The sequence below is a fragment of the Rhincodon typus genome, chromosome 16 (assembly GCF_021869965.1).
Source record: "Rhincodon typus isolate 14 chromosome 16, sRhiTyp1.1, whole genome shotgun sequence".
In the NCBI taxonomy this organism is placed as follows: Eukaryota; Metazoa; Chordata; class Chondrichthyes; order Orectolobiformes; family Rhincodontidae; genus Rhincodon; species Rhincodon typus.
Genome location: NC_063347.1, coordinates 56,154,198 through 56,178,291, shown reverse-complemented (window position 1 = coordinate 56,178,291; position 24,094 = coordinate 56,154,198). Strand labels below are relative to the sequence as shown.

Sequence of the window (24,094 nt, the reverse complement as noted above, 5' to 3'; positions counted from 1 at the left end):
AGGAATGCCAATGACCTAAAGGCCAAGGACCAATTTCACTATCTGGAAACATCAGCCCAGTGGGTGGTTGGAGATACACCTCAAGGACTGAGCTCATGAGCCATGCAAAGACCTACAAAACCCATGACCAGTGACATGGAATTTCCTGGGTGGACAATCATTTGTGTTAGCAAGTAACTGCAACATAGGGCACTTGGTTCAAATAATATGTCTATCAAGGAATATCTTCAGCCCAGTATAAATGCAATTTCATCCAAACAGACCAAATAGAATAAGAACATCAGTCTGCTTATCTGCAAATCAGAGAATTAGAGAATTGTTATAGCTCAAAAAGAGGCCTGTGTCTGCATTGACTCTGAATGAGCAACTCACCTAGTACTATTCTTTCCCTCTCTCTGTACTCCTGCACATACTTTAGATATTTTAGATTTATGTTTAGATTTTATTGTCACACGTACTCAAGTACAGAAGTACAGGAATACAGTGAAAAATGTATAATGTCACACAGGTGTCATCTTAGGCATAAAGGTACCTAGGTAGAAAAAAAATTAGGTCCAAAGTATTAAAAGAAATGGTTAGAAAGTTCAGCATTACCTTCTTAACATAAGTAGAAAAATAAAGAAATAAGGTAATAGTTAACATTAAAGTCCTTCTTAATATAAACTAGAAAAATAAAGGAATAAGGTTAAAAGTTTAACAGTCTTTGACGAGTCCTCCGCTTAGCTCGCTCTCCGCGAGACCTCAGCTGGCTGTTCTCAATGCTGTTGCTGAAGCTGAAGCTGCCACCTCACCAATCTCCTCTCGCTGCCTCCGGAACACACCTGAGACACTGCTGGGCCGAGAAACTGCTACAGGCCACCAAGAGATAGGCCGAGAGACTGCTACAGGTCACCAAGAGACCAGGCCGAAACACCACTGAGCTGAGAGACTACCACAGGCCGCCAAGAGACTGCTATGGGCTGGGCCAGTCTGAGAGAATGCCTCGCTGGGTCTGCACTGAGGCCAGGAGTGAAAAAAAACAGCAGAAATATGAAAAGAGAAAAGAGAAAAAAAAGAAACGGGTAGAGTGGATGATCTCCAGCTGAGGTGTCCTACTCCATCACCTTTTTGGAAACAAATTCTACCTTTCCAGAAAACAATTTAATTCCATTTGAAATGCTTCAGTTGAACATGCCTCCACCACACATCCAGGCAGGGCATTCCAGATCTAACCACTCTCTGCATAGGTTTTGCTTACATGCTTTTGTTGTTACCAATCACTTTCTTGATCTTCTCACAAGTGTAAACAGTTTTTCTATGTCTACCCTGTCCAGACTCTTCATGATTTTGAATATCTGTATCAAATCACCTCTTGACTTTCTTTTCTCCAATCTACCTTCATAACTGAAGCTGTTCATCCTAGGAATCATCTGCATAAATATTTCCTGTGTCCTCCCAAAAGTTTTCATATGCTTGCTAAATTGTACAATCCAGAACTGGATACAGTATTCGAGGTGAAGCCAAATTAATCATGATTTCCTTACTCTCATACTCTACATCTGTTTTAATAAAGCCAGAGATACTGTAAGCTTCATTAACTAGCTCTCTACCTGTGCCACCACTTTCAATAACCTATGCCCATAAACACCCAGATCCCTGCTCCTGCAGCCCCTTTAGTATTGTGTCCTTTATTTTTTATTATCTGTCAATATCCATTCACATTTCTCTACATAGAAATTCACTATCACTGGCCACAATTCCAACAATTTATGAACAGCCTTTTGAAATTCTATCTTACAGTCTCTATATTTTACAATGCTTCCGAGTTTTGTATCATCTTCAAGTTTTGAAAATTGTGCCCTATGCACCACGGTCATTCATATATATCAACAGGCAAGGATTCCAAAACTGATCTCTGGGTACCTTCATTACAAACCTTTCTCCATACTGAAAAACTTTCATTAATTATTAATTAACAACCTGCAACATATTTACCCTGCTTTGTATGATAATCTGAGAAAGCATGTAATTTAAATCAATTAAAAATTTAAAAATACCTCTAATTTTAATCAATCTCAATGGAAACAAAAACCCACTCAAATACAAATGTTGAGTTAAGAACTGGTATGGAAACTAAAAGGTTAAGCTTTGCCATCTCAATTTTTTTGAATTTGTAATTGATAAATATTTTCAGGAGTGAACAGAAGGAGAAATGGTCTGCATATATTTATTTATTTATGTGTGTTTTATTTACTCATTGCAATAAAAGAAAATGACTTTTTTTTAAGATGCACTGATCTAATCAATACTGTCCCATTCTCAGGTAATTGGGAATTCACCTTTTGACTTGGATCGTCCCAAAGTTGGGTGTTATATCTATGGTCTGTTTTTGGAGGGAGCTCGCTGGGACCAAGCTTTGTTTCAACTGGGTGAATCTCGGCCCAAAGAACTCTACACAGATATGGCTGTGATCTGGTTAAATCCAACTGCAAATCGTAAAATACCACAACAAGGAATTTACCTCTGTCCAATATACAAGACACTCACACGAGCTGGTAAGAGAAACTCAGTAACATTGTGCTTGTCATGGGAGAAATCTCTATATCATTAGTTTATATAATATTAAAATGCTCATACATAGAAGGAAGCCATTTGGCTCCTGAAGCAAATGCCAGCTTTCTGCAAAAGCTACCCATTCCTTACCCCATCCCTGTAGCTCTGTAACTTCATTTTCTTATGGCCTTTGCTAAAGCAGCAATTAAATCTGATATAGCCACCCTTTCAGTCAATCCATTCCAGATCATAACTACTCACTGAGTGAAAAAGCTTTTTCTCATGTTATTTTCTCTTTTGTCTTCATCTTAAATAGGGGTCCTCTGGTTCTCACTCTTAGGCCAAAGGGGATGATTTCTTTCTATCAGTTCTGTCTAGAACTATTATAATTTTGAAAACCTTTATGAAATTTCTACATTTTACTGATCTGAGAAGAAAATCCCAAGGTTCTCCAATCCACCCCTCCTCCTCCCTGGTATCATTCTTGGAAATCATTCCTGCAGCCTGTCTAATTCTTCACATCCTTCCTAAAGTTTTGTGCCCAGAGTTGACACAATGTGCTGAGTTTTCAATGATTGTGGACATGGAGTACTTGAGGGAAATCCCATTGGGCCAGCTTCACAACTTATTGCCACCTGTAGGGGATTCTGCCAGAGTTAGTGTGACAGAAGGGACTGATTTCTGGCACAGCCACAACAGGTAAACATTTAAGACCCTTGAGGGCTTAACTAAAAGCACTTTCTGATTGCCCACTGGATTTTCCATCCGTGAAAACATGGAAGCCTCCTATTGGCAGGCAAGATAGATATCAAAGCCAAAGGCTCCAATCATGAGGGCGGCAGTATTCCAAAAGTCAAATGCAACAAGGGTAATGCAAAGATATGAGGTGACGTTTTGCCAATCTTTCAGTTGGTTAATACCAGATTTGTTGAGCCCATTATTGTGGGGAAATCCTCCATCTTGGTCAATGGCCCTAAATGTTTTGGTTCTTTCACTGATCCCTATTGTGCCAGCTACCAGGATTGGAGGCAGCTTCACATCTCCCTACGTACTTTATCTATACCAACCTCTGACACAGGGGCTGCCAATCCTTCAGTGCTTGATAACTTTTTATTGGCACCACAGATCAGCATATTTAATTGGAACACCCAAATGTCCACCTCCCCTGAAATCGTCTTCTCTGTCCTGCTGCCAGATGTGGGTTCATGACCCATATTTCATCCCATCAGCACAACTGTGACCCAGGAATGATTATTCTGCTCAGTATTTTGTTTGTAGCCAAATTTGGCTCTGTTTATGAAGATAAATGTTTTTCCAAAATCAAGTTAATGTGGGGGGAGCCATGCAGGGGTCAATTACTCCTCATTGTTACTAGCAACACTGGGGAAGTAGTGGAAGTTGCCAGTAATGCACTCACCCGGGGTTTAGGATCAGCAAGGAACCCAAACCACAGGTGACAAGGCAAGGGGTCACACTGGGTAGGCAGGTGTGGGAGTAAACAGGTCAGGGAAATGAGTCTCAGCAGGTCACCATTCTCTCGCCCTGCCCCTTTCAGATGCTGATCTCTAGATTAGATTGAGTAATTTTGATTCAGGGATTCCACATCTCGTCCTCTCCCACAATGAACCCTAGGGCTTCCAGGCTGTTCCAGGCTTCCCAAGTGACTTCACTTGATTGAATACCAGCATAGCAGGGATGAAGCCCTTACATTGGGCTCCTGTAATTAATAACAATGGACTACTTGGCTTCAATGACAAGGTTCATCACAGTAACATTAGCCTAGAGCCAGTTAGCAACTTTCTACCCTTGCTTTCCATATGTTATGAGCGTGATATTGTAGATCATGCCTCAAAGTATTGTTCATTTTGCTTCTGCGCTCTGTGCCAAAGGATGCAAATGACCTAGAAGCAGAACCAAGTCATTTGCCCCCTTCAGGCTGCTCTGCCATTCCAAAAGATCATGCCAGATCTTTGTATTTTGAATTCCACATTCCCATTTACTCCTAACAACCTCTGGCTCCTCTGCAAGAAGGGGAGGACAACAAATATCTATCTACGTCTACCTAAAAATAGTCAATGACCCCATAAACAGTTTGCTAAAATATTGGTCCCAGCATGGATCAAGTGCAGACTGAAAGGGAGAATTCATGACAAAGTTCAAGTAGCCTCTGTCCGTGCTCATTAATCTTCCTCAGGCTACAATGTTTGAGGCAGAAAGAACCACTCTTGGATTGAATTTTCTCTCTAGGTAAAGATGTTCTGACTTGAAAATATAGAAACAAAGAAGGTAGGAGTAGACTATTTGACCCCTTGAGCCTGCTCCGCCATTCATTATGATCATAGGTGATTGAGTTCCATACCCTAATCCCACCCTCCTCCCCATAACTCTCGATCCCTTTAGCCTCAAGAACAATATCTACCTCCTTTTTTAAAGCGTATAATGTTTTGGGTCCAAATACTTTCTATGGAAGTGAATTCCACAGGCTCACCACTCTCTAGGTGAAGAAATTTCTCCTCACCTCAGTCCTAAAAGGTTCACCCTTATTCTTAAACTATGATCCCTGGTTTTGGACTACCCCACCATCTGGGACATCCTTCCTGTATTTAAGCTGTCTAGTACTGTTAGAATTTTATGGGTTTCTGTAATCACCACCACCACCTTTCCACTGTACTCCAGTGAATACAATCCTAACTGACACAATCTCTTCTCGTATGTCAATCCTGCCATCTCAGGGATCAATTTGGTAAACCTTCAGCTGCACTGCCTCTGTATCAAGGGTATCTTGCCTCAGATAATGAGTCCAAAACTGCACACAATATTGCAGGTGTGGCCTCACCAATACCCTGTATAATTGTACTAAGATATCTTTGTTCCTGTACTTGATTCCTGTAGCTATTGAAGGCCAACATACTGTTTGCTAACTTTACTGCCTGTTGCACCTTTGCACTTAATTTCAGCACCAGTTGCACAAGGACACTCAGGTGTCGTTGAACATTCCCTTCTCTCAATTGACAGCCATTCAAACAATAATCTGCTTTCCGATTTTTGCTACTGATGTCGATAACCTCATTTATACACACTATCCTGCATCTGCCAATGTACTTGCCCACTCACTCAGCCTGTCCAAATCATACTGCAAAATCTCTCCATCAACCTCACAACTCAGCCTTCAACCTAGCTTTGTGTCTTCTGCAAATTTTGAGATATTACATTTAGTTCCTTCATCTAAATCATTAACATACATTGCGAATAGCTGGGGTCCTAGTACCAATCCCTGTGGTACCCCACTTCCTCCTATAGCTGCCTTCACTGCAGTTCTTCACACCCCACGTCCTACACAGACTCCATCCCATTCTCCCAGTTTCTTTGCCCACGTCATATTTGTTTGGATGATGTCACCTTCTAAAACAGCGCTGTTGACATGGCTTGCTTCTTCCATAACCAGGGTTTCCCACCCACTGTGGCTGACATGGCCCGCAACCGCATCCGACCTATCATCCATGCTTCTGCCCTTGCCCCTTCCCATCATTCACAACAGCGTGATCAGGTTCCCCTTGTCCTCACTTTTCATCCCACCAGCCTTCGCATTCAAAGGATCATTCTCCGCAATTCTCCAGACAACTCCAACAGAACGCCACCATCCAACACATCTTCCCCTTACTCCCCCTGTCTGCATTGCACAGGGATCATTCACTCCCAGACACCTCAGTCCGTTCCACGACGACCAACACCACCCCCCACCTTCCCATATAAGCACAGAAGGTGCAACACCTGCCCCTTCACCTCCTCTCTGCTCACCATCCAAGGGCCTAAACAGTCTTTTCAGGTGAAGCAGCATTTCACCTGTACTTTCTCCAATCTTGTGTACTGTACTCACTGCACCCAATGTGGCCTACTGTACATTGGAGAAACCAAATGCAGACTGGGTGACAGCTTTACAGAACACATCTGGATAGTGCGCAAGCATGACCCCAACCTTCCCGTAGCCAGTCATTTTAACGCAGCGTCCTGCTCGCATGCCCAATTGTCCATCCACGGCATGCTGCAGTGCTCCAGTGAATCACAGCGCAAACTGGAGGAACAACATCTCATCTTCAGACTAAGCACTTCACAGTCTTCTGGATTTAATATTGAGTTCAACACCAATAAATTGTAAACCAACTCCCATTTCTTCCCTTTTAGCTTTACTTGTTACATTCTCCCATTTCTTTTAGCTTTACTTGTTATAATTTCTGTCACCGTGTCCTCTCTCCCCTTCCCCTACCCCTACCCCAGTGGGACTGTCTGTTCTTTCAAGTCTGGCAGTTAGACACACCATTGTTCTGCCATTCTCACGTGTGGATCACTTAATCTGATCTATCATTTTCTGATGAAGGGTCTAGGCCTGAAACGTCAGCCTTCCTGGTCCTATGATGCTGCTCGGCCTGCTGTGTTCATCCAGCTCTACACCTTGTTATATCAACATCTTTAGTCCACTAGCACTCTACATCCCAGCCCAACTATATCATAAATGCTGTCCCCTCCACATTTCACTTAGCTCTGATGAAGAGTCATCAAGACTCGAAATGTTAGCTTGCTGTGTCTCCACGGATGCTGTCGGACCCACTGTGATCTCTAGCATTTGTTATTTTCAGTACAGAGTCCACCAACTGCAGTTAATTGCTTGTATCCCACTAGTCACTGCCTACCATTCAGATAAAGACCCATTTTTTCCTACTCTTTTTCCTGACTGCTAGCCAATTTTCTATTCATCTCAATACAGTACCCCAATCCCATGCACTTTAATTTTACACCATAATTTCTTATGTGGGACTTTGTTGAAAGCCTTCTGAAAGTCCAAATAAACCATATCCACTGGCTCCAACAATCAACTCTCCTAGTTCCATCCTGAAAGAATTCCAGCAGATTTGTCAAGAATGATTTCCCTTTTGTAAATCCATGCTGCCTGTGTCTGATTTTATTGCTGTTTTCTTCATGTTCTGCTATAAAATTGTTGATAATGGACTCTTAGCATCTTCCCCACCACTCATCAGACTCACTGGTCTATAATTCCCTGTTTTCTCTCTACTATTTCCCTCTTTATATGCTGGCGTTACATTAGCTACCCTCCAATCTGTAGGAACTGTTCCAGAGCCTAAAGAATTTGGAAAAATGATCATCAATGCATTGACTATTTCTAAGGCCACTTCCTTAAGTATTCTGAGATTCTGCAGTGTCCAGCTTCTCACAGATCTGCTCTTTTGGCCTCTAAGTTGGCCCACAGTATTGGAACATAGACACTCAAGAGGTGAACTATTTGATTTACGAGGCTGCGAAAAGAACATGTTCTGAATCAGAGATAGTAGGAACTGTCGATGCTGGAATCGGAGATAACAAGGAGACCTCCTTGACCTGTCCATCTTCTCTCCACCGATCTGCTCCTCTATCCACCTTCTATCATCGCTTCCCCCTCTCTCTATTTATTTCAGAGCCCCCTTCTCCTCCCCCATTTCTGAAGAAGGGTCCAGATCCGAAACGTCAGCTTTCCTGCTCCTCTGATGCTGCCTGGCCTGTTGTGTTCATCCAGCTCCACACCTTGTTATGCTCTGAATCATACGTCCATTTAAAGGCCCCAATTGGCAGTGTGACGGGAAGACCAACCAGGACCTATCCTGATTGGATGAATTGGGGCAGAGACAGGAAGGCAGTGCGGTCACCGTGCAGTACCCTCCTGCCTGATTACCTACTTCCTCAAACTCTCTTTGGGGGACAACATTAAATTCCACACTTGGATTCCCTTTAATGTTAGCTGGTGGTCTCTTATAATCTCTCTTTGCCCTTTTTATGTTGTTTTATTTTAACTTCACCTCTGAATCTTTTATATTCAGTCTAGTTGTCCCAGATATTATCAGCCTGTCATCCTGTCACACACCCAGTTATTCTGCTTCATCTTGTCCTCTATCTCTTTAATCATCCAAGGTGTTCTGGCTTTGGTTACCCTATCTTTTCTCTTCCACAGAATAGAGGCTGTACTCAAAACAACTCCTGTTTAAAGGCTGATTGCTTGATTACAGTTTGCCTGCCTATGTGTCCTAATTTGAATCATAAACATATTTATAAATAAATATCCCACTAATTTATTAAACTTAGCAAGCAAATTTCTAGTCCCATATATAGGATGAACATTTACAAAAATTGGGTTCAACAAGCAGAGGCTGCTTTTCAAAAGAGATGTGCTAAATCTTTAGTTGTTGCAGACAGTGACTAGCTGGTCCAGGAGATCTCAATGTATGATCACCAATCTATTGTGGGTTAGCAAATCTGGGCCCTCATAAATTTCCAGCCAACGCTAGCTAGTCTTTGCTTTTGTGTGCTTCAGGTTAGGATAGAATTTGGGTTGAGCTGCTAGCTGTGTTGATCCTTTCAACTTCATTACCATGAAAGCCTTGCCACCTCCAAGATTTTAATCACTAACAATAGCATTTCTAATCATTTCCACTTCTCCATCCACATGGATTTCTTGCCCACTATATTATCTTCTTCTACTGTCTCTTTTTTTTAAAAGAAACAGCTCAAACATTTTCTTTTCTCTAATTCATATTTCTATCTGCACACCCATTTTCTTGCCTTTCCATGCCCACCAAAAGCCATTCTCACTCATCTATGTCATTTCCATTGAGGGAATATATTCAACTCCAATCATCTCCATTTCAGTCTGAAAGGATGGAGAATGGCATCCCCCTTCACTTCTCATATCATGCTAATTCAGTCAGGCACTTTGAGTGGGTTTTTCAGGGCAGAGGAGGCAGGTTCCAGGACATATGGGATGGGAAAGTCTGGAAATTAACATCAGGATGGGTTACCAAAGTCAGCCAACATATAACCATCTAGCCTAATCCCACATTCCAACTGATGATCTTCAGCTTTGTAAATCATATGGCAATGGGAATTCTATGCACATTGTTGGCTGGGCAACAAATGTGTTATATAACTTGGTTATGCTGCAATGCAATGTAGGTACCTGAATTATTATATTTGGAGCACATTATGTATCAGTTGGAGGTGGCATTTTCTGGCTAGACACCTTTGGAGACATGCTAACAACCATGGATTAAAGGCACTTGGAGTTTTGCTGCCTTGCCCACAAACTGTCACTTCTGACTTACTCAAGTTAGTTGCTATTAATAGCAATAAATCTAAACACATAATTTGTACCAGTGGTTCCCTAAGTAAAATTGCAATTAAAGAGAAAATCAGATTGCAGTCTGATAAGCAGTGAATTTCAGGTTTGATTCAATGTTTATCAAAAAATGGATTTCATGTAGGAGGTCTTGTGATGTCGTAGTAGCATCCGTACTTCTGGGCCAGAAGCTGTAGGTTCGAGTCCCATGCTAGGTATGGAAGGTATATTTGTAATGTGGCCACAAACAAGTTGATATCAGCCTGTAAATCCTTCCAAAGCCACCTAATGGCAAACAGTAAGAGTGGGAGAGTCTCCTGGTCATCCATCCTACAGAAAACAATGGAAAACTGTAATACTTTGTCAATATACCTGGACCAATCCAGTGGAAATCCATGGCTCAGTCCTTGGAAGACAGACTGATTTTGTATCATTAAAGAAACACAATTTTACCTGAGTAGCAGAACAACAGGCTCTGTATTAGTGGGTACAATTTTCATCCCTATCTATATAACCCATTTCAACCTAGAACCTTCCAAGATCTCTACTATCCTCCAGCTCTGGCCTACTGCATTTTCCCCAATTTTAATTGTTCCAACATTAGCAGCCACGCATTCAGTTTCCTCAACCCTAAGCCATGGAATTTCCACCCTAAACATCTCTACCTCACAACTCCCTTTCCTATTTTTAGAGATTCCTTAATCCCTTTGACTAGTCTTTTTTGTCATCAGTATCTCTTCATATGGTCTTTCTTTTATTAAGACTCGGGTGAGAGGTTGGTTTATTATGTAGAAGGCATACTAAAAATGCAAACTATTTTTGTTTGAGTGTAAAACCAGTGTTCCTACCAATCCCTGGACTGATACAGTTGATATTTCCCCATAACTCAGGAGTATTTTTTCTTTATTGACAGTAACTATTTCTATTTAAAAGTTTAGTGTAGAAATTTGTTGGATTATATTTGACATGCACAAAGATATATGAATGTACACATTTTTAATCATCTTTGGTTGTTATATGAGATGTAAAGTACAATTTAGCACTTTGAATAACAAGTATTTTTCATGCCTTTTTGGTAATAAACATTCCAGATATAATCTTCACACCTTAACTTGTCAAAAAAAAAATCCTCATTTCAGGTACACTATCAACAACTGGCCACTCCACTAATTATGTCATAGCTGTGGAATTACCAACTATTAAGTCACAGAGACACTGGATCAAGCGAGGGGTAGCACTAATCTGTGCCCTGGATTATTGAAAAGTAGCAAGTGACAAAATTTTGCTTCGTCAGTTCTTATCCTTGATTGATTCAGTATTAATATATGCACCTTAATTCAGTGAAATGTATCAGATAAATAAAAACTGGTTATGCATTACAATTTTTCTAATTGTTGTTTATCATGCATTTTTCATTTTTGTTTTACATATATATTTACTTTAAAGTAGGGCATGAAATTCCCCTTTTAATGAAAAAAAAAGTATATTGTGATAAACAAATGACTAAATAAATTGCAGAAATGAGTGCTTTTGAAATATTAGTTTCTGAAAGTGCATTTCAGTCATGAGTCTTCTCATTATAGGAGGAATTTTACCCTCATCAATATATGTTCATTGGTAGTTCTTGATCTTTCTCATATAAAATGCATCCAGTATGCAGTGGCCACTCAATTATTCAATGTCAAGCCTAGATTTTTAGTCTGTTACACTCTGTGTGCAACAAGTTAGGGCAACATTATAAACATTGATGGAATTTTAGATATGTGGTGGTATTTCATTTATAATAATTTGTCATTTTTTTTTATTTTTCATTGATAATTACTTCAAAAATGCTAATTTTTAAAAATTGTCACGTATGTTCTTGCTCAAGACAAATTTATGAATGCATAAAATGTACCTTTGTGCACATTTTTATAACATCTCACTCAAGTAAATGCTTTACGTTAATATTAGAGTTTTTACTGAAACTGCAATTGTAATATAGCAGATTGATTTACACTGATTCTATATACTGTTTTTAGGGCAACTTTATTTTAGGGAATGTAAGCACTGTTACAAAGAAATACTCACTTTTTTAGCATTATACTGATTGGACAATAATGAATAAACATATTGAAAGTTATTTCAAATGTTGTTTTCACAGATGATGCAATTAATGCCACACAATCCTGGAGGGTGGGGGCGAGGGGGGCATGCTGAATGAATGGTATTAACACTAGACTGCTGATCTGGCAGCTGTTGTATTTAGCATTCATTTTTTTAAAAATATGATATAGTTTAATGATGACTATTGTCAGGAAAACCCATCTGGTTCACTAATGTCGTGGAGAGAAGGAAACTGCTGTCATTACCTACGTGTGACTCCAGACCAACAGCAATTCGGTTAACTCTGAACTGTCCTCTGGGCAGTTAGGGATGGGCAATAACAATTGGCCTAACCAGATATGCCCACATCTAGTGAATGAATAAACAAAAAGCTTAAGGTCCCTAAGGGACTGTGTACCCTTCAATGACTATTCATTTTCTAATTTCTTTAAGGTAGGTATTTTCCCTTTCCATGCTTTGGTTAGCCAATGTCATATTGCCTATACTGTGTCAGATGCAGCATAATTAATAGCACTCTTGTTTGAGTAAGAAGGTAATGGGTTCATAATGCCACAACAAAAATAGCTATTCCGTTAAACTTTTTTAAACTGTCACAGAAACTGTGAACTTAGAAATCCCTGTTTTGAGAATGTAGTTTTTGAAACTCAGCCGACAATTATCATCCCATGTATTAGCCCTTGGAAAGATATCAAAAAAAAAACTCGATTGAGAAACTGCATAAACAGGTGTTTATTTTTCTGACCTGCATTTAATGTCAATCATGATGTTTTCTTTTCATTCTCAGACTGCTTCAGCCTGTTTCTTTTTTCTTACAAGTTTAAAGAGTGGGGCATTTTAAAAAACATCAATTATACAATCTTATACACTCCTGAAGAATATCTACTGCACCAAATTGTCAGAAATCAGACAACACCAGGTTATAGTCCAACAGGTTTATTTGAAAGCACAAGCTTTCACAGTGTAGTCCTTTGTCAGGTGAAGTGAGAGGGAAGCACACAGACACAGAATTTACTGTACAAACTAATCAAGGTAGAGAGATCATAACAATTTATCAAGGTGATGGTGTCAAAACAGGACCATAAGGAACACTTTACAGATACTGAACAGTAGGGTGGAGTCACATGTAGCACAACATGAACCCAAGATCACGGTTGAGGCCATCTTCATGGTTACGGAACTTAGCTATCAATTTCTGCTCGGCGATTCTGTATTGTTGTGTATCTCGAAGGTTGCCTTGGAAGACATTTACCTGAACATCGGCAGCCGAATGCCCTTGACCACTGAAGTGTTCCCTGACTGGGAGGGAACACTCCTGTCTGGCGATTGTTGTGCAGTGTCCATTCATCTGTTGTCATAGCATCTGCATGTTCTTACCAATATGCCACGCCTCAAGATATCCTTGCCCGCAGATAGACAACACTGGCCGAGTCACACGAGTATCTGCCATGTACGTGGTGGCTGGTGTTCCCATGTGTGATGGTAGCATCTGTGTCGATGTTCTGACATGTCTTGCAGAGGTTGCCATGACAGGATTGTATGGTGTTGGATCACTCATTATTTTGGTTAGACCCTCGGCATGCAACTCTTATACCTATCGTTGTTCCAGTCATTTGGTTTGTCTCCAGCACCACCTTATTTTTAATTTTTTGTAATTTGTCTCTCTGCTTCATTTAGTTGGATTTTAGGTCATCGCTTCACTTGTTATTCAGCTTTTGACATTTTACTCACACCGTCTGACACTTTTAATCACCTATTATTCAACACTCCGCTCACACCATTTGTGTGGTCTTTTGATCTCTCTGCCCTTGATCTCTCTGCCTATAAATTCTGTGTTTGTGTGCTTCGATCTCACTTCACCTGAAGAAGGTGCTACGCTCCGTAAGTTTGTGATTTCAAATAAACCTGTTGGACTATAACCTGGTCTGATTTCTGACCTTGCCCACTCCAGTCCAACACCGGCACCTCCACATCATGGTACCAAACTGTGACTCACCTAAAAGGAATCGGTTTGATCTCAACACTAAGCTGAAATATCCCTGCAGAGTTCAGGTTTCTGTCCTGTGTGAATCACACCTGTCTCCTACCAGTAAAAATGAGATCTGTTGGGAATAGGGGTGAGTCTTCTGCATCTGGTTCCCACCAACCATTTTAAAGTCTGCAGTATCTTCAGATCCATTGACACTGCCTCTCTCTTCACACATGCTGCCCAATCTACTGAGTATTTCCTGTCTTTATTTCGCATTTGCGGTATTTTGCAATTGTAGCAAGGGGCTAATGTTCAATTCAGGCCATATCCTAGGTCACCTGTGATATATTGTGTATAGTTTTCAACAACACATTCAACAAGAATATAAAAACAGTGAAAATGCAGAGTACAGAATATTGCCAAGGATGACGATTTACACTAATGAAAAAGACTTAAGGGATTGAGATGTATTTCATGGTGAATTTTAAGGGGTACTCGACAACAGTCCACAATTATGAATACATATGCCAAATTAAAAGTACAATAAAAAGCTACAGCTCAAAATACCCTGGTCCCCAACACCTCATCTTTACCATGGACGTCCAGTCCTTATACACTTGCATTCCCCATGCAGATGGCCTAAAGGCCCTCCGCTTCTTCCTGTCCCACGGGCCCGAACAGTCCCCCTCCACTGACACCCTCATCCGCTTAGCTGAACTCGTCCTCACCCTTAACAACTTCTCCTTCAATTCCTCCCACTTCCTACAGACAAACGGGGTGGCCATGAGTACCCGCATGGGCCCAAGTTATGCCTGCCTCTTTGTAAGATACGTGGAACAATCCCTCTTCCGAAGCTACACTGGCCTTATCCCCCACCTCTTCCTCCGTTACATCGATGACTGTATCAGCGCCGCCTCGTGCTCCCACGAGGAAATGGAACAGTTCATCCACTTCACTAACACCTTCCACCCCAACCTTAAGTTCACCTGGACCATCTCCAATACCTCTCTCTCCTTCCTGGACCTCTCTGTTTCCATCTCCGGCAACCACCTGGAAACCAATATCCATTTCAAGTCTACCGACTCCCACAGCTACCTAGAATACACCTCCTCTCACCCACCTTCCTGCAAAAATGCCATCCCGTATTCCCAATTCCTTCGCATCCGCCGCATCTGCTCCCAAGATGAGGCATTCCACTCCTGGACATCCCAGATGTCCTCGTTTTTCAAGGACCGCAACTTCCTCTCCACAGTGGTCGAAAATGCCCTCGACCATGTCCCTCGCATTTCTCGCAACTCATCTTTCACACCCCCTCCCTGCAATAACAACCAAAACAGAATCCCCCTCGTCCTCACGTACCACCCCACCAACCTCCGGATCCAACACATCATCCTCCGGTACTTCCGCCATCTGCAATTTGACCCCACTACCAAAGACATTATTCCCTCCCCAACCTTATCTGCTTTCTGGAGGGACCACTCTCTCCATGACTCCCTTGTCCGCTCCACACTCCCCACCAGCCCCACCACCCCCAGCACTTTTCTCTGCAACCGCAGGAAGTGCTCCACCTGCCCATACACCTCCCCCCCACCCACATCCCAGGCCCAAAGAAGACCCTCCACATCAAACAGATGTTCACCTGCACATCTGCTAATGTGGTATACTGTAACCGCTGTTCCTGATGTGGTGTCCTCTACATCGGGGAAACCAAGCGGAGGCTTGGGGACCGCTTTGTGGAACACCTACGCTCAGTTCACGACAAACTACTGCACCTCCCAGTCGCCAACCATTTCAACTCCCCCTCCCACTCCTTGGACGACATGTCCATTCTGGGCCTCCTGCAGTGCCACAACGATGCCACCCGAAGGTTGCAGGAACAACACCTCATACTTTCTTGGGAACTCTGCAGCCCAATGGTATCAATGTGGACTTCACAAGCCTCAAAATCTCCTCTCTCCTGACCGCATCGCAAAATCAGCCCAGCTTGTCCCCGCCTCCCTAACCTGTCCTTCCTCCCACTTAGCCACTCCTCCCACCTCAAGCCCCACTCCCATCTCCTACCTACCAGCCTCATCCCGCCTCCTTGACGTGTCCGTCCTCCCTGGACTGACCTATCCCCTCCCTAACTCCCCACCTACACTCACCTTTACTGGCTTCACCCCTGCCTTTTTGACCTGTCTGTCTCCTCTCCACCTATCTTCTCCTTTATCCATCTTCTATCCGCCGCCCCCTCTCTCCCTATTTATTTCAGAATCCCCTTCCCCTCCCCCATTTCTGAAGAAGGGTCCAGACCTGAAACGTCAGCTTTCCTGCTCCTCTGATACTGCTTGACCTGCTGTGTTCATCCAGCTCCACACCTTGTTATCTCAGAAATAAGCAAATGTGTTCATCAAAGATGACCGATTTTTTTTCCTCTGGTTATGTAGACAGTAACAAGAGAGACAAAATTCAAGGCAACAGTAGAGAACATTCTGTATGTTAGGTGGTTAGAATGTAAAATTCTCTGTCATCAAGTTATGCTGAAACATGACACATTTTTAATGGTTGTTCTAAAACCTGAAATACACTGAAGGATAAATTATACACAGCAAACTCCGAGAAATACGAATGGGATCATTGTAGTATGGGGGTTAAGTTTTGTAGAATCACAGAATCCCTACAGTGTGGAAACAGGCCCTTCGACCCAACAAGTCCGCACCGACCCTCAGATGTCCCACTCAGACCCATCCCCCATAACCCACCTATCTACACATCCCTGAACACTATGGGCAATTTAGCACGGCCAATTCACCTTGCCTGCACATCTTTGGACTGGTGGAGGAAACTGGAGCTGCTGTTGAGATTTATATCAGTCAAATTTGGATTGTGCTGATGAGGACGTTAAACATCATCAGAGGAAGTAATGCAATGTCACATGATCTTGCCTGGTCTTCCACCCTCGTGGCAAAATGGGAGGAAGACAGTGGCATAATGGTAACAACTAGTAATTTAGAGGCCGAGGCAAGTGGTCAGGGGCATGTGGATATTTAATTCAAGCAATTGGAAAGACAAATTAAATGGTGACCTTTACTTCAAATGGAATGAAGCACAAAAATAGTGAGATCTTGCTAAAACTATACAAGGCACTAGTCAGTCCGCTGCTGGAATACTGTGAACAGTTTTAGTTCCCTTATTTAAGGAATGATATACTGACACTGGGGGCAGTCCAGAGAAGGTTCACTAGACTGATCCCAGGAATGGAGGGATTTTCTTACGAGGAAAAGTTAAGTATGTTGAGGTTCTACTCATTGGAGTTTAGAAGATTGAGCAGTGACCTTATTGAAACATACAAGAATCTTAGGGGATTTGACATGGTAGCTTCAGAAAGGTTGTTTCCCTGGTAGGAGAGTCTAGGATCAAGGGATATAATCTTAGAATAAGCAGTCACCCATTTAGTCAGAGTTGAAAAGGAAGAATTTCTTCTTTTAGAAGGTACTGAATCTGTGGAATTCTTTATCACGGAGAACTATAGAGGTTGGGCTATTATGCATATTCAAGGCTGACACTAACAGATTATTAATTGGTAACGAAATCAAAGGGGAAAAAGAAGAAAAGTGAAGTTGAAGATTATCAGCTCAGACATGACCTCATTGAATGGTAGAACAGACTAGATGGGCTGTGCTTATGGCCTAAATCTTGAAAATGAAGCTAGTCTCAGTGATCATGACTATTACAACATTATCAATCATTATTAAAACTCATCTGGTTCACTAATGTCCTTAAAAGAAGCAAATTGACCATCCTTCCCTGGTCTGGCCTACATGTACTCCAAATTCACAGAACTGTGATGGACTGTTAACTATCCTCTAAAATAACCTAGCAAAACACATTGTTCAAGGGCAATTCAAGATGGATAACAAATGCTGACTGTTCCAGCACTGCTCAAATCCCTTGAAAGGTAGCAGTGGCGTGCCGCAAGGATTAGTGCACTGCTGTTCCTCATATATATAAACAATTTGGATGAGACTGTAGGAAACATGGTTAATAATTTTGTAGATGACACCAAAATTGGTGTTATAGTGGACAGTGAAGAAGGTTATCTAAGAGTACAACAGGGTCTTGATCAACTGGGCCAGTGGGCCTAGGAATGGCATATAGAGTTTAACTTGTTGCATTTGGTAAGACAAACCAGGGCAGGATTTACAGTTAACGGTAGGGTTTTGGGGAATGCTGTCAAACAGGGATGCGGGTACATGGTTGCTTAAAGATAGAATCATAGAATCCCTACAGTGTGGAAACAGGCCCTTCGGCCCAACAAGTCCACACTAACCCTCAGAGCATCCCACCCAGACCCATCCTGCATAACCCACCTAATCTAGGCATCCCTGAACATTACAGGCAATTTAGCATGGCCAATCCACCTAACCTGCATATCTTTGGACTGAGAGAGGAAACCGGAGCACCCGGAGGAAATCCACGCAGACATGGGGAGAATGTGCAAACTCCACACAGACAGTCACCCGAGGGTGGAATCAAACCTGGGTTCCTGGTGCTGTGAGGCAGCAGTGCCAACCACTGAGCACCGCACCGGTAAGAGGGGAAAGATTTGGGTGCGTACACAAATGAGATGCCAGAGGAAGTAGTAGAGGCAAATACAATTACAACATTTAAAAGACATTTGGACAGTTACTTTAATGGGAAAGGTTTAGAGGGACATGGGCCAAATGCAGGCAACTGGGACTAGTTCAGTTTAGGGAAACTGGTCAGCATGGACGAGTTGGGCAAAAGGGTCTGACTCTATGACTCTGTAATAAAAAATGAAGCTGCTGTTTCTTAATAGCTGTTTCTTAAATAAAGTTACTTCAACAACATCCAGAAATAATCTTTAGCAGCACAACAAGACTAAGAATATTATTTGGTGGCAGCATGTAAAAGAATGTGAAGGAAATCTCTCTTTTGTTGTTAAAAACTTTGAGCAGATTGCATGTGCCACACAAACAGAAGCATGGCTGGATTAGAAGCACACTGCATTCGGCCTCGCTGCAAAACCAAGCAGCAAGCATGTCAGTACAATAGCATGTGCAATGGAGAGGCCATGTAGATGACGTCCTAAACAGAGAAGGGATCAATGAAAAAAAGCTATGTATAAGGGAGTAATAAAACCACTCAATCTACAAAAGCATATCATTGTTGAAATGGCTAAATTTAATAAGTGTATCCAGCAAGAAAGGGAAACTTATTGATATTGTTATCAATGATCTGCACAGCCCTGCAGAGAACCGAGAGTGTGGCAGTTTAAAAGGAGAACTAATCAAGGACAGAATTGTTATTGAAGTCTTAGATGCAGCACTGTCTGACCACTTGCAGTCAGGGAATAACTTACATGATCAAAAGCAATTCAACTCATCAGCTACGCTTGTTGTATGTTAGATCCTCACCCCCACAGGTAACTTAGTGAGAGTTAATACATGAAGTAGATTTGCTGCTGCCATCATCCTCCTTTGAGGTTGGGACCTGTCTGATATGGTTGAGGAAAATCACTTGACAGTCTAATGAAAAGAGGCTCTAGTCTTAAACAAGATGTAATTTATTAAATTATGGCAATCGGGTACAAGTTACACTTGAACAATAGGCATTGTTACTAAGACTATGAGGGAGACCTGGATGATAGGTCTGTCTCCTTTGAGATGCAGAGCTGTTCCCTGACATATCCCTGGCCCACTTGCCTAATCAGTGTAACATTATCATTTTGGACAGTAATATTGCACTCTTCAACATTAACCTTTTAAAGCCAAATACCTTTGAAATTTTCCCCCAAGCTTTTGGTCCATAATTAAGATTTATACATGTGTGTATGTAATTACATTTACCACTACTCCAGCTCAGCCCCCAAATCTCTGATTTCACAAATAGAGGTGATCTTGATGGTTTTATTACTTTGCCAGGACATGTTCTCTTCAGACTTGCAAAAATTGATAGATCTTCTAAGACTGTCAAGAACAGAATCAATATTCACAAACTGCCAACAAATCTATGATGAACTATATAGACTTTGCACTTCAAAGTGCTGATTTATATTCATAGAATCCCTACAGTATGGAAGCAGGCCAATCAGCCCATCAAGTCCACACTAACCCTCCGAAGAGCATCCCTGTACTATCCCTATGACCCTGCATATTCCATGGCTAATCCACCTAGCCTGCACATCCATGGGCACTATGGGCAATTTAGCATGGCCAATCCACCTAACCTGCACATCATTGGACTGTGGGAGGAAACCCATGCAGACATAGGGAGAACGTGCAAACTACAGATAGACAGTTGCCCAAGGGTAGAATCGAACCTGGGTCTGTGGCACATTGAGACAACAATGTTAACTACTGAGCCGCTGTGCCGACACATATTGCTTTACCATGAATCCAACCTGTTTACTTTTCTACTTTTACTACTGGAGGATTGTTCCTTAATTGGCATAATTTGTAGCAATTAGGGTTGGTAGCAATGGGTCATAGTGACCAGCATTAATCATCCCTAATTGCCTTGCAAATTGGGCAGAGGACCATCTTTTTGACCAGTTGCAGTTTACATGATGTAGGTAGATCCACACTGCAGTTAGAGACAGACTTGCAGAATTCTGATACAGTGACATTTATTCTTCCTTGAATAAATGAAACATTCTACTTGAACTTGTGGCCTTTCAGCATAACATCAGATTCAAGTCTTCCATAATGATTTGTTCCCCAGCCGCTTTGAACAATACAAGGTACAGACTCATCAATGAGCTGAATGGAGATACACTGCACATTAACTCTCTCATCATTGGCATTTCCTGACTAACTTTGCTGACCCCTGCTGTCTGAACTTTCTCCAATAAATGTAGGGGTGAAAAAAACATTTCTGCCAACATTATATTAGTTGCAGACTTCATGATCAGTTTTGAAATCTTACTAAATAAATCTAGCTGTCTGGTTAAGTCTGTTAAAGACAATTCTGTTCTCTCCACAGCTTTACAGAATGAATCACACTCTTTGTGGCTATATATGATGAATTTTATTGTCCTCAATGAATTTCCTAGATGATTTGCACTATCTGTGGTGCTATTAGTAATTGCCATTGCCTTAACTAAGGAAGGGTCATTCAACCCAAAACGTTAACTTTCTCCACAGATGCTGCCAGACCTGCTGAGCTTTTCCAGCAATTTCTGTTTTTATGCCCTAACTAATCATGGATTAGTCTCACTCCTGTTGTCTTCATAAATTCTTCTTACATTTACTGTGGTTTGAATAATGGATCTCCTACTTCTGTAGCTTCAATAGTCTCTGAACTTTCTTTTTTTGATAGACTTTCTTTGCATATTATTCTAAAATGCCTCAATATTGTTTTAATTCTGACTTTACAATGTTGCTGGTACTATGATCTTATTCTAAAAATATTTCTGCAGCCTTTGATTTCCCTAACTATAGCCATGCCTCATGGTGCCTGACACCAAGGTGCCAAACTGACTCTGTTCTGTAAGTACTGTACTTGCTTCTGGCTTTCTCAGCCTGTAATTGTCCCCACCGATTAAAATCTTCCCCCTTGTCTACCAGAAATTTCAACTTTACTCAAGGTAACTCAGACATCTGTTTGCACACCAGCTAAACTTTGTTTCAGGGTTGTTCCTACAGTTCGCCAGGGCCCCATGGAATCTGTAACTGTCAGGTCTGACTACTGGGGTTGTTGGTTGGTTCCCCAAGCTGACTGGTTTTCATGCAAACGTTTCGTCCCCCTTCTAGGTGACATCTTCAGTGCTGCCTAGCCTCCGCTTTCTGGCAAAACTGGAAACAGAACTACCCACCATGACAGACCGGATCATATAAATTCAGAACGGAACAGAACAACAGCGCTACAGCAGAGGCTAGACAGCCCTGAAGATGTCACCTAGAATGAGTATGAAACATTTGCACGAAAACCAGTCAGTTCGACGAACCAACCAACAACTCCAGCCTCAACCTAAGCTACAGATCTTCGCTAAAACATTACAGTTCTGACTACTGTTCCAGCTCCATTGTAACTTCTAGCTTACCCCTGAATCTGTGCATCTCTTATCACGTCTGAATTTTTTTTACTATTAAACGATCGATCCTGTCTTGTCAAATCCGGCCATTAGAGGCTTTTCTGTAGGTCTTACGAATGTTCAGGTTTTGCAGTTACTACTGCCTGCACAAGTAGCCTTCTCTGAGTATGAAAAGTCTTCAAAGCTCACTGGAATCCTCACCACTGTTTACCAGGTTGTATCATAAATCCACACTGTAGTCAGTTTGGTAGGTAAAGACCATATCTTTCTATTTTTCTGTGTTTTTTAAATTGTGGACTGAAATGGGAAAAGTTCTGTTTTAATGCCAAGGATTGTGGAAGAAATTACTGCACTTTCTAAAGTTAGGCGGCTGACACACACTAAGTGTTGTTTACACTGCTGCTTGTTCAGGTATTGGAGGGAAGGTTACTGCAGCCAGGCTACAGGCAGGGGTGTGTGTGTGTACAATGGATTTGGCCAGCAACAAGTAGCTGATTGGTCTGTGAAATGGTGACCAGTTGTTGATGACAAAGTAAAACAAAGAACTGCAGATGCTAGAGGACTGAAACAAAAACAGAAACTGCTGGAGAAACTGAACACATCTAGCAGCATCTGTGGAAAGAAAGCAAAGTGAACATTTTTTTTAGACATGTCTTTAGGCAGCACCAAATCTGTGTCATCTGCCAGCTAGAAAGACAACACCACCTGCAAATTGCCCTCCACATGGCATGGAACCATACCACTATATCTTCACTGTCACTGTATCAGAATTCTGCAAGTCTGTCTCTAACTGCAGTGTGGATCTACCTACATCATGTAAACTGCAACTGGTCAAGAAGACAGTCCTCCGCCCAATTTGCAAGGCAATTAGGGATGATTAATGCTGGTCACTATGACCCATTGCTACCAATCCTAATTGCTACAAATGCATCTTCTGTAGGATTGGAAGCTATTCTGTTTCAGGTACAGATGGAAAACATAGGCCAGTTTACAGCACTTGCCCTTCACTGCCAAAGACTAAACAGTGATATCCATTATTAGAAAATGAAGTATGAATGATATACTAATGATATACAGATGGCCTCAATAAAGAAAGTAATGAATTGTCACATTATCCTCTCACAGCCTCCAGGCCAGATAAAGCCTCAGCAATGTGGTTCTTAAATAAAATTAATGTTTAGTTTAACTCAACATACTTATTCTGCAGTACAGGACTAAAAACATTATGATGACCAACAAGTCTGTTTTTAATTAATGATTTTCAGTTTTCTGCATTTTGATTGCTGTTGGCTGGTGACAAATATTGGTTTCACTTGGAATAGAGCCAGACAATCTTTTTAACGCGCCTTGAACGGGCGGGGAAGGCATGACCCCGCTTTGAAAGGGATTAGCTCCAAGCCTGCAAGGCTCCTAACCCTAAACCCTTTCTAACACAATTGAAAGACAACAACGAGCACCGTGTGGCAAATTCAGATTGCAAACAGGAATTAGCACAGGGATAGCATACTTACCACCTCTGGAGGACTGGGTTCAAATCCCACCTGCTTCCGAAGTTTTCTGAACAGCTTGGTTAAATACCTACAGTGAAGGAGGAATAAAATTCGGATGAACTACAGCCAAAGCTGTAAATTCTTTTACTGCTTATAAAAGAACCTGTACAGACAGACGTTAGTACACACACACATCTGGAGCAAATGAGGTCTCCTAGTCCACAAGTAAGGACAGAACCACTGCACCACAACAGCTCCCCCGCCACCTTTAGAAACTACGATGCTGCACATGCGCAGTGATGCCCAAATGCCTGGACTACAAGCCCCAGAATGCCGAGCGGCCACCCGCAGCAACGAGCTGACGTCACCGCCGCCATCACTGGGAGCGTGGAGCCGAGCGGAGCCTGCGGCCTGAGGCTGATACAGACGGAGCTCATCGCTGCCCGACAGCCAGGTCAGTGGGAACCCGCCCGGGGGTCGCTACTATCACAGTCTCCGGCTGTGCAGTCGTGGCTCGGCTGCTGCAGGCCAGCCAGACGGTAGCACCGCCCCCCTCCTCGGCTCGCGGGGAGGCAGAGCGAGGCCTCACCGTAACCGGGGGGAGAGGGGCAGCCGCAGCCGGCCGTGGTTTAGGCCCCGGGCCCACACGTGGGGGGGTGCACCGGAGCGGCCCGCGAGGGAGAGGAAACTACAACAAGAACAGAGTTGGAGGGATAAAGTGGGGAGAGACTGGAAGGAGGAGAAGGTCTGGAGGAGGACTGGGGTGGGGAAGCAGAGCGGCTTGAAGAGGATGAGGGGGTCGAGGG

General features: G+C 42.3%; 2 protein-coding genes and 1 long non-coding RNA gene across 4 annotated transcripts in view; 2 read left to right on the top strand and 1 right to left on the bottom strand.

The window, feature by feature from the left end:
- Window positions 1-11,135, top strand: part of dnah1 (dynein, axonemal, heavy chain 1) — a 395,000-nt gene extending 383,865 nt beyond the window's left edge. Inside the window, exons 78-79 of the mRNA XM_048606524.1 lie at window positions 2,303-2,534; window positions 10,831-11,135. Coding sequence (XP_048462481.1) covers window positions 2,303-2,534; window positions 10,831-10,952 — 354 coding nt within the window. The 3' untranslated portion in view covers window positions 10,953-11,135. The remainder of the gene's footprint in view (window positions 1-2,302; window positions 2,535-10,830) is intronic.
- On the bottom strand, window positions 8,633-23,590 carry LOC125485137. 2 transcript variants are annotated; one of them, XR_007263911.1, is made up of 4 exons: window positions 23,482-23,590; window positions 23,310-23,376; window positions 16,056-16,177; window positions 8,633-10,021 (listed from the first exon to the last, which is right to left on the bottom strand). It is a non-coding gene; the product is annotated as an uncharacterized LOC125485137 (long non-coding RNA). The 2 variants fall into 2 exon arrangements; XR_007263910.1 differs by lacking the exon at window positions 16,056-16,177 and having other exon boundaries at window positions 8,716-10,021.
- A 61-nt stretch (window positions 23,591-23,651) lies between these two features.
- Window positions 23,652-24,094, top strand: part of LOC109929430 (DDB1- and CUL4-associated factor 1) — an 82,747-nt gene continuing 82,304 nt past the window's right edge. Inside the window, exon 1 of the mRNA XM_048606523.1 lies at window positions 23,652-23,742. The gene's annotated coding sequence lies outside the window, so the exon portion shown is untranslated. The remainder of the gene's footprint in view (window positions 23,743-24,094) is intronic.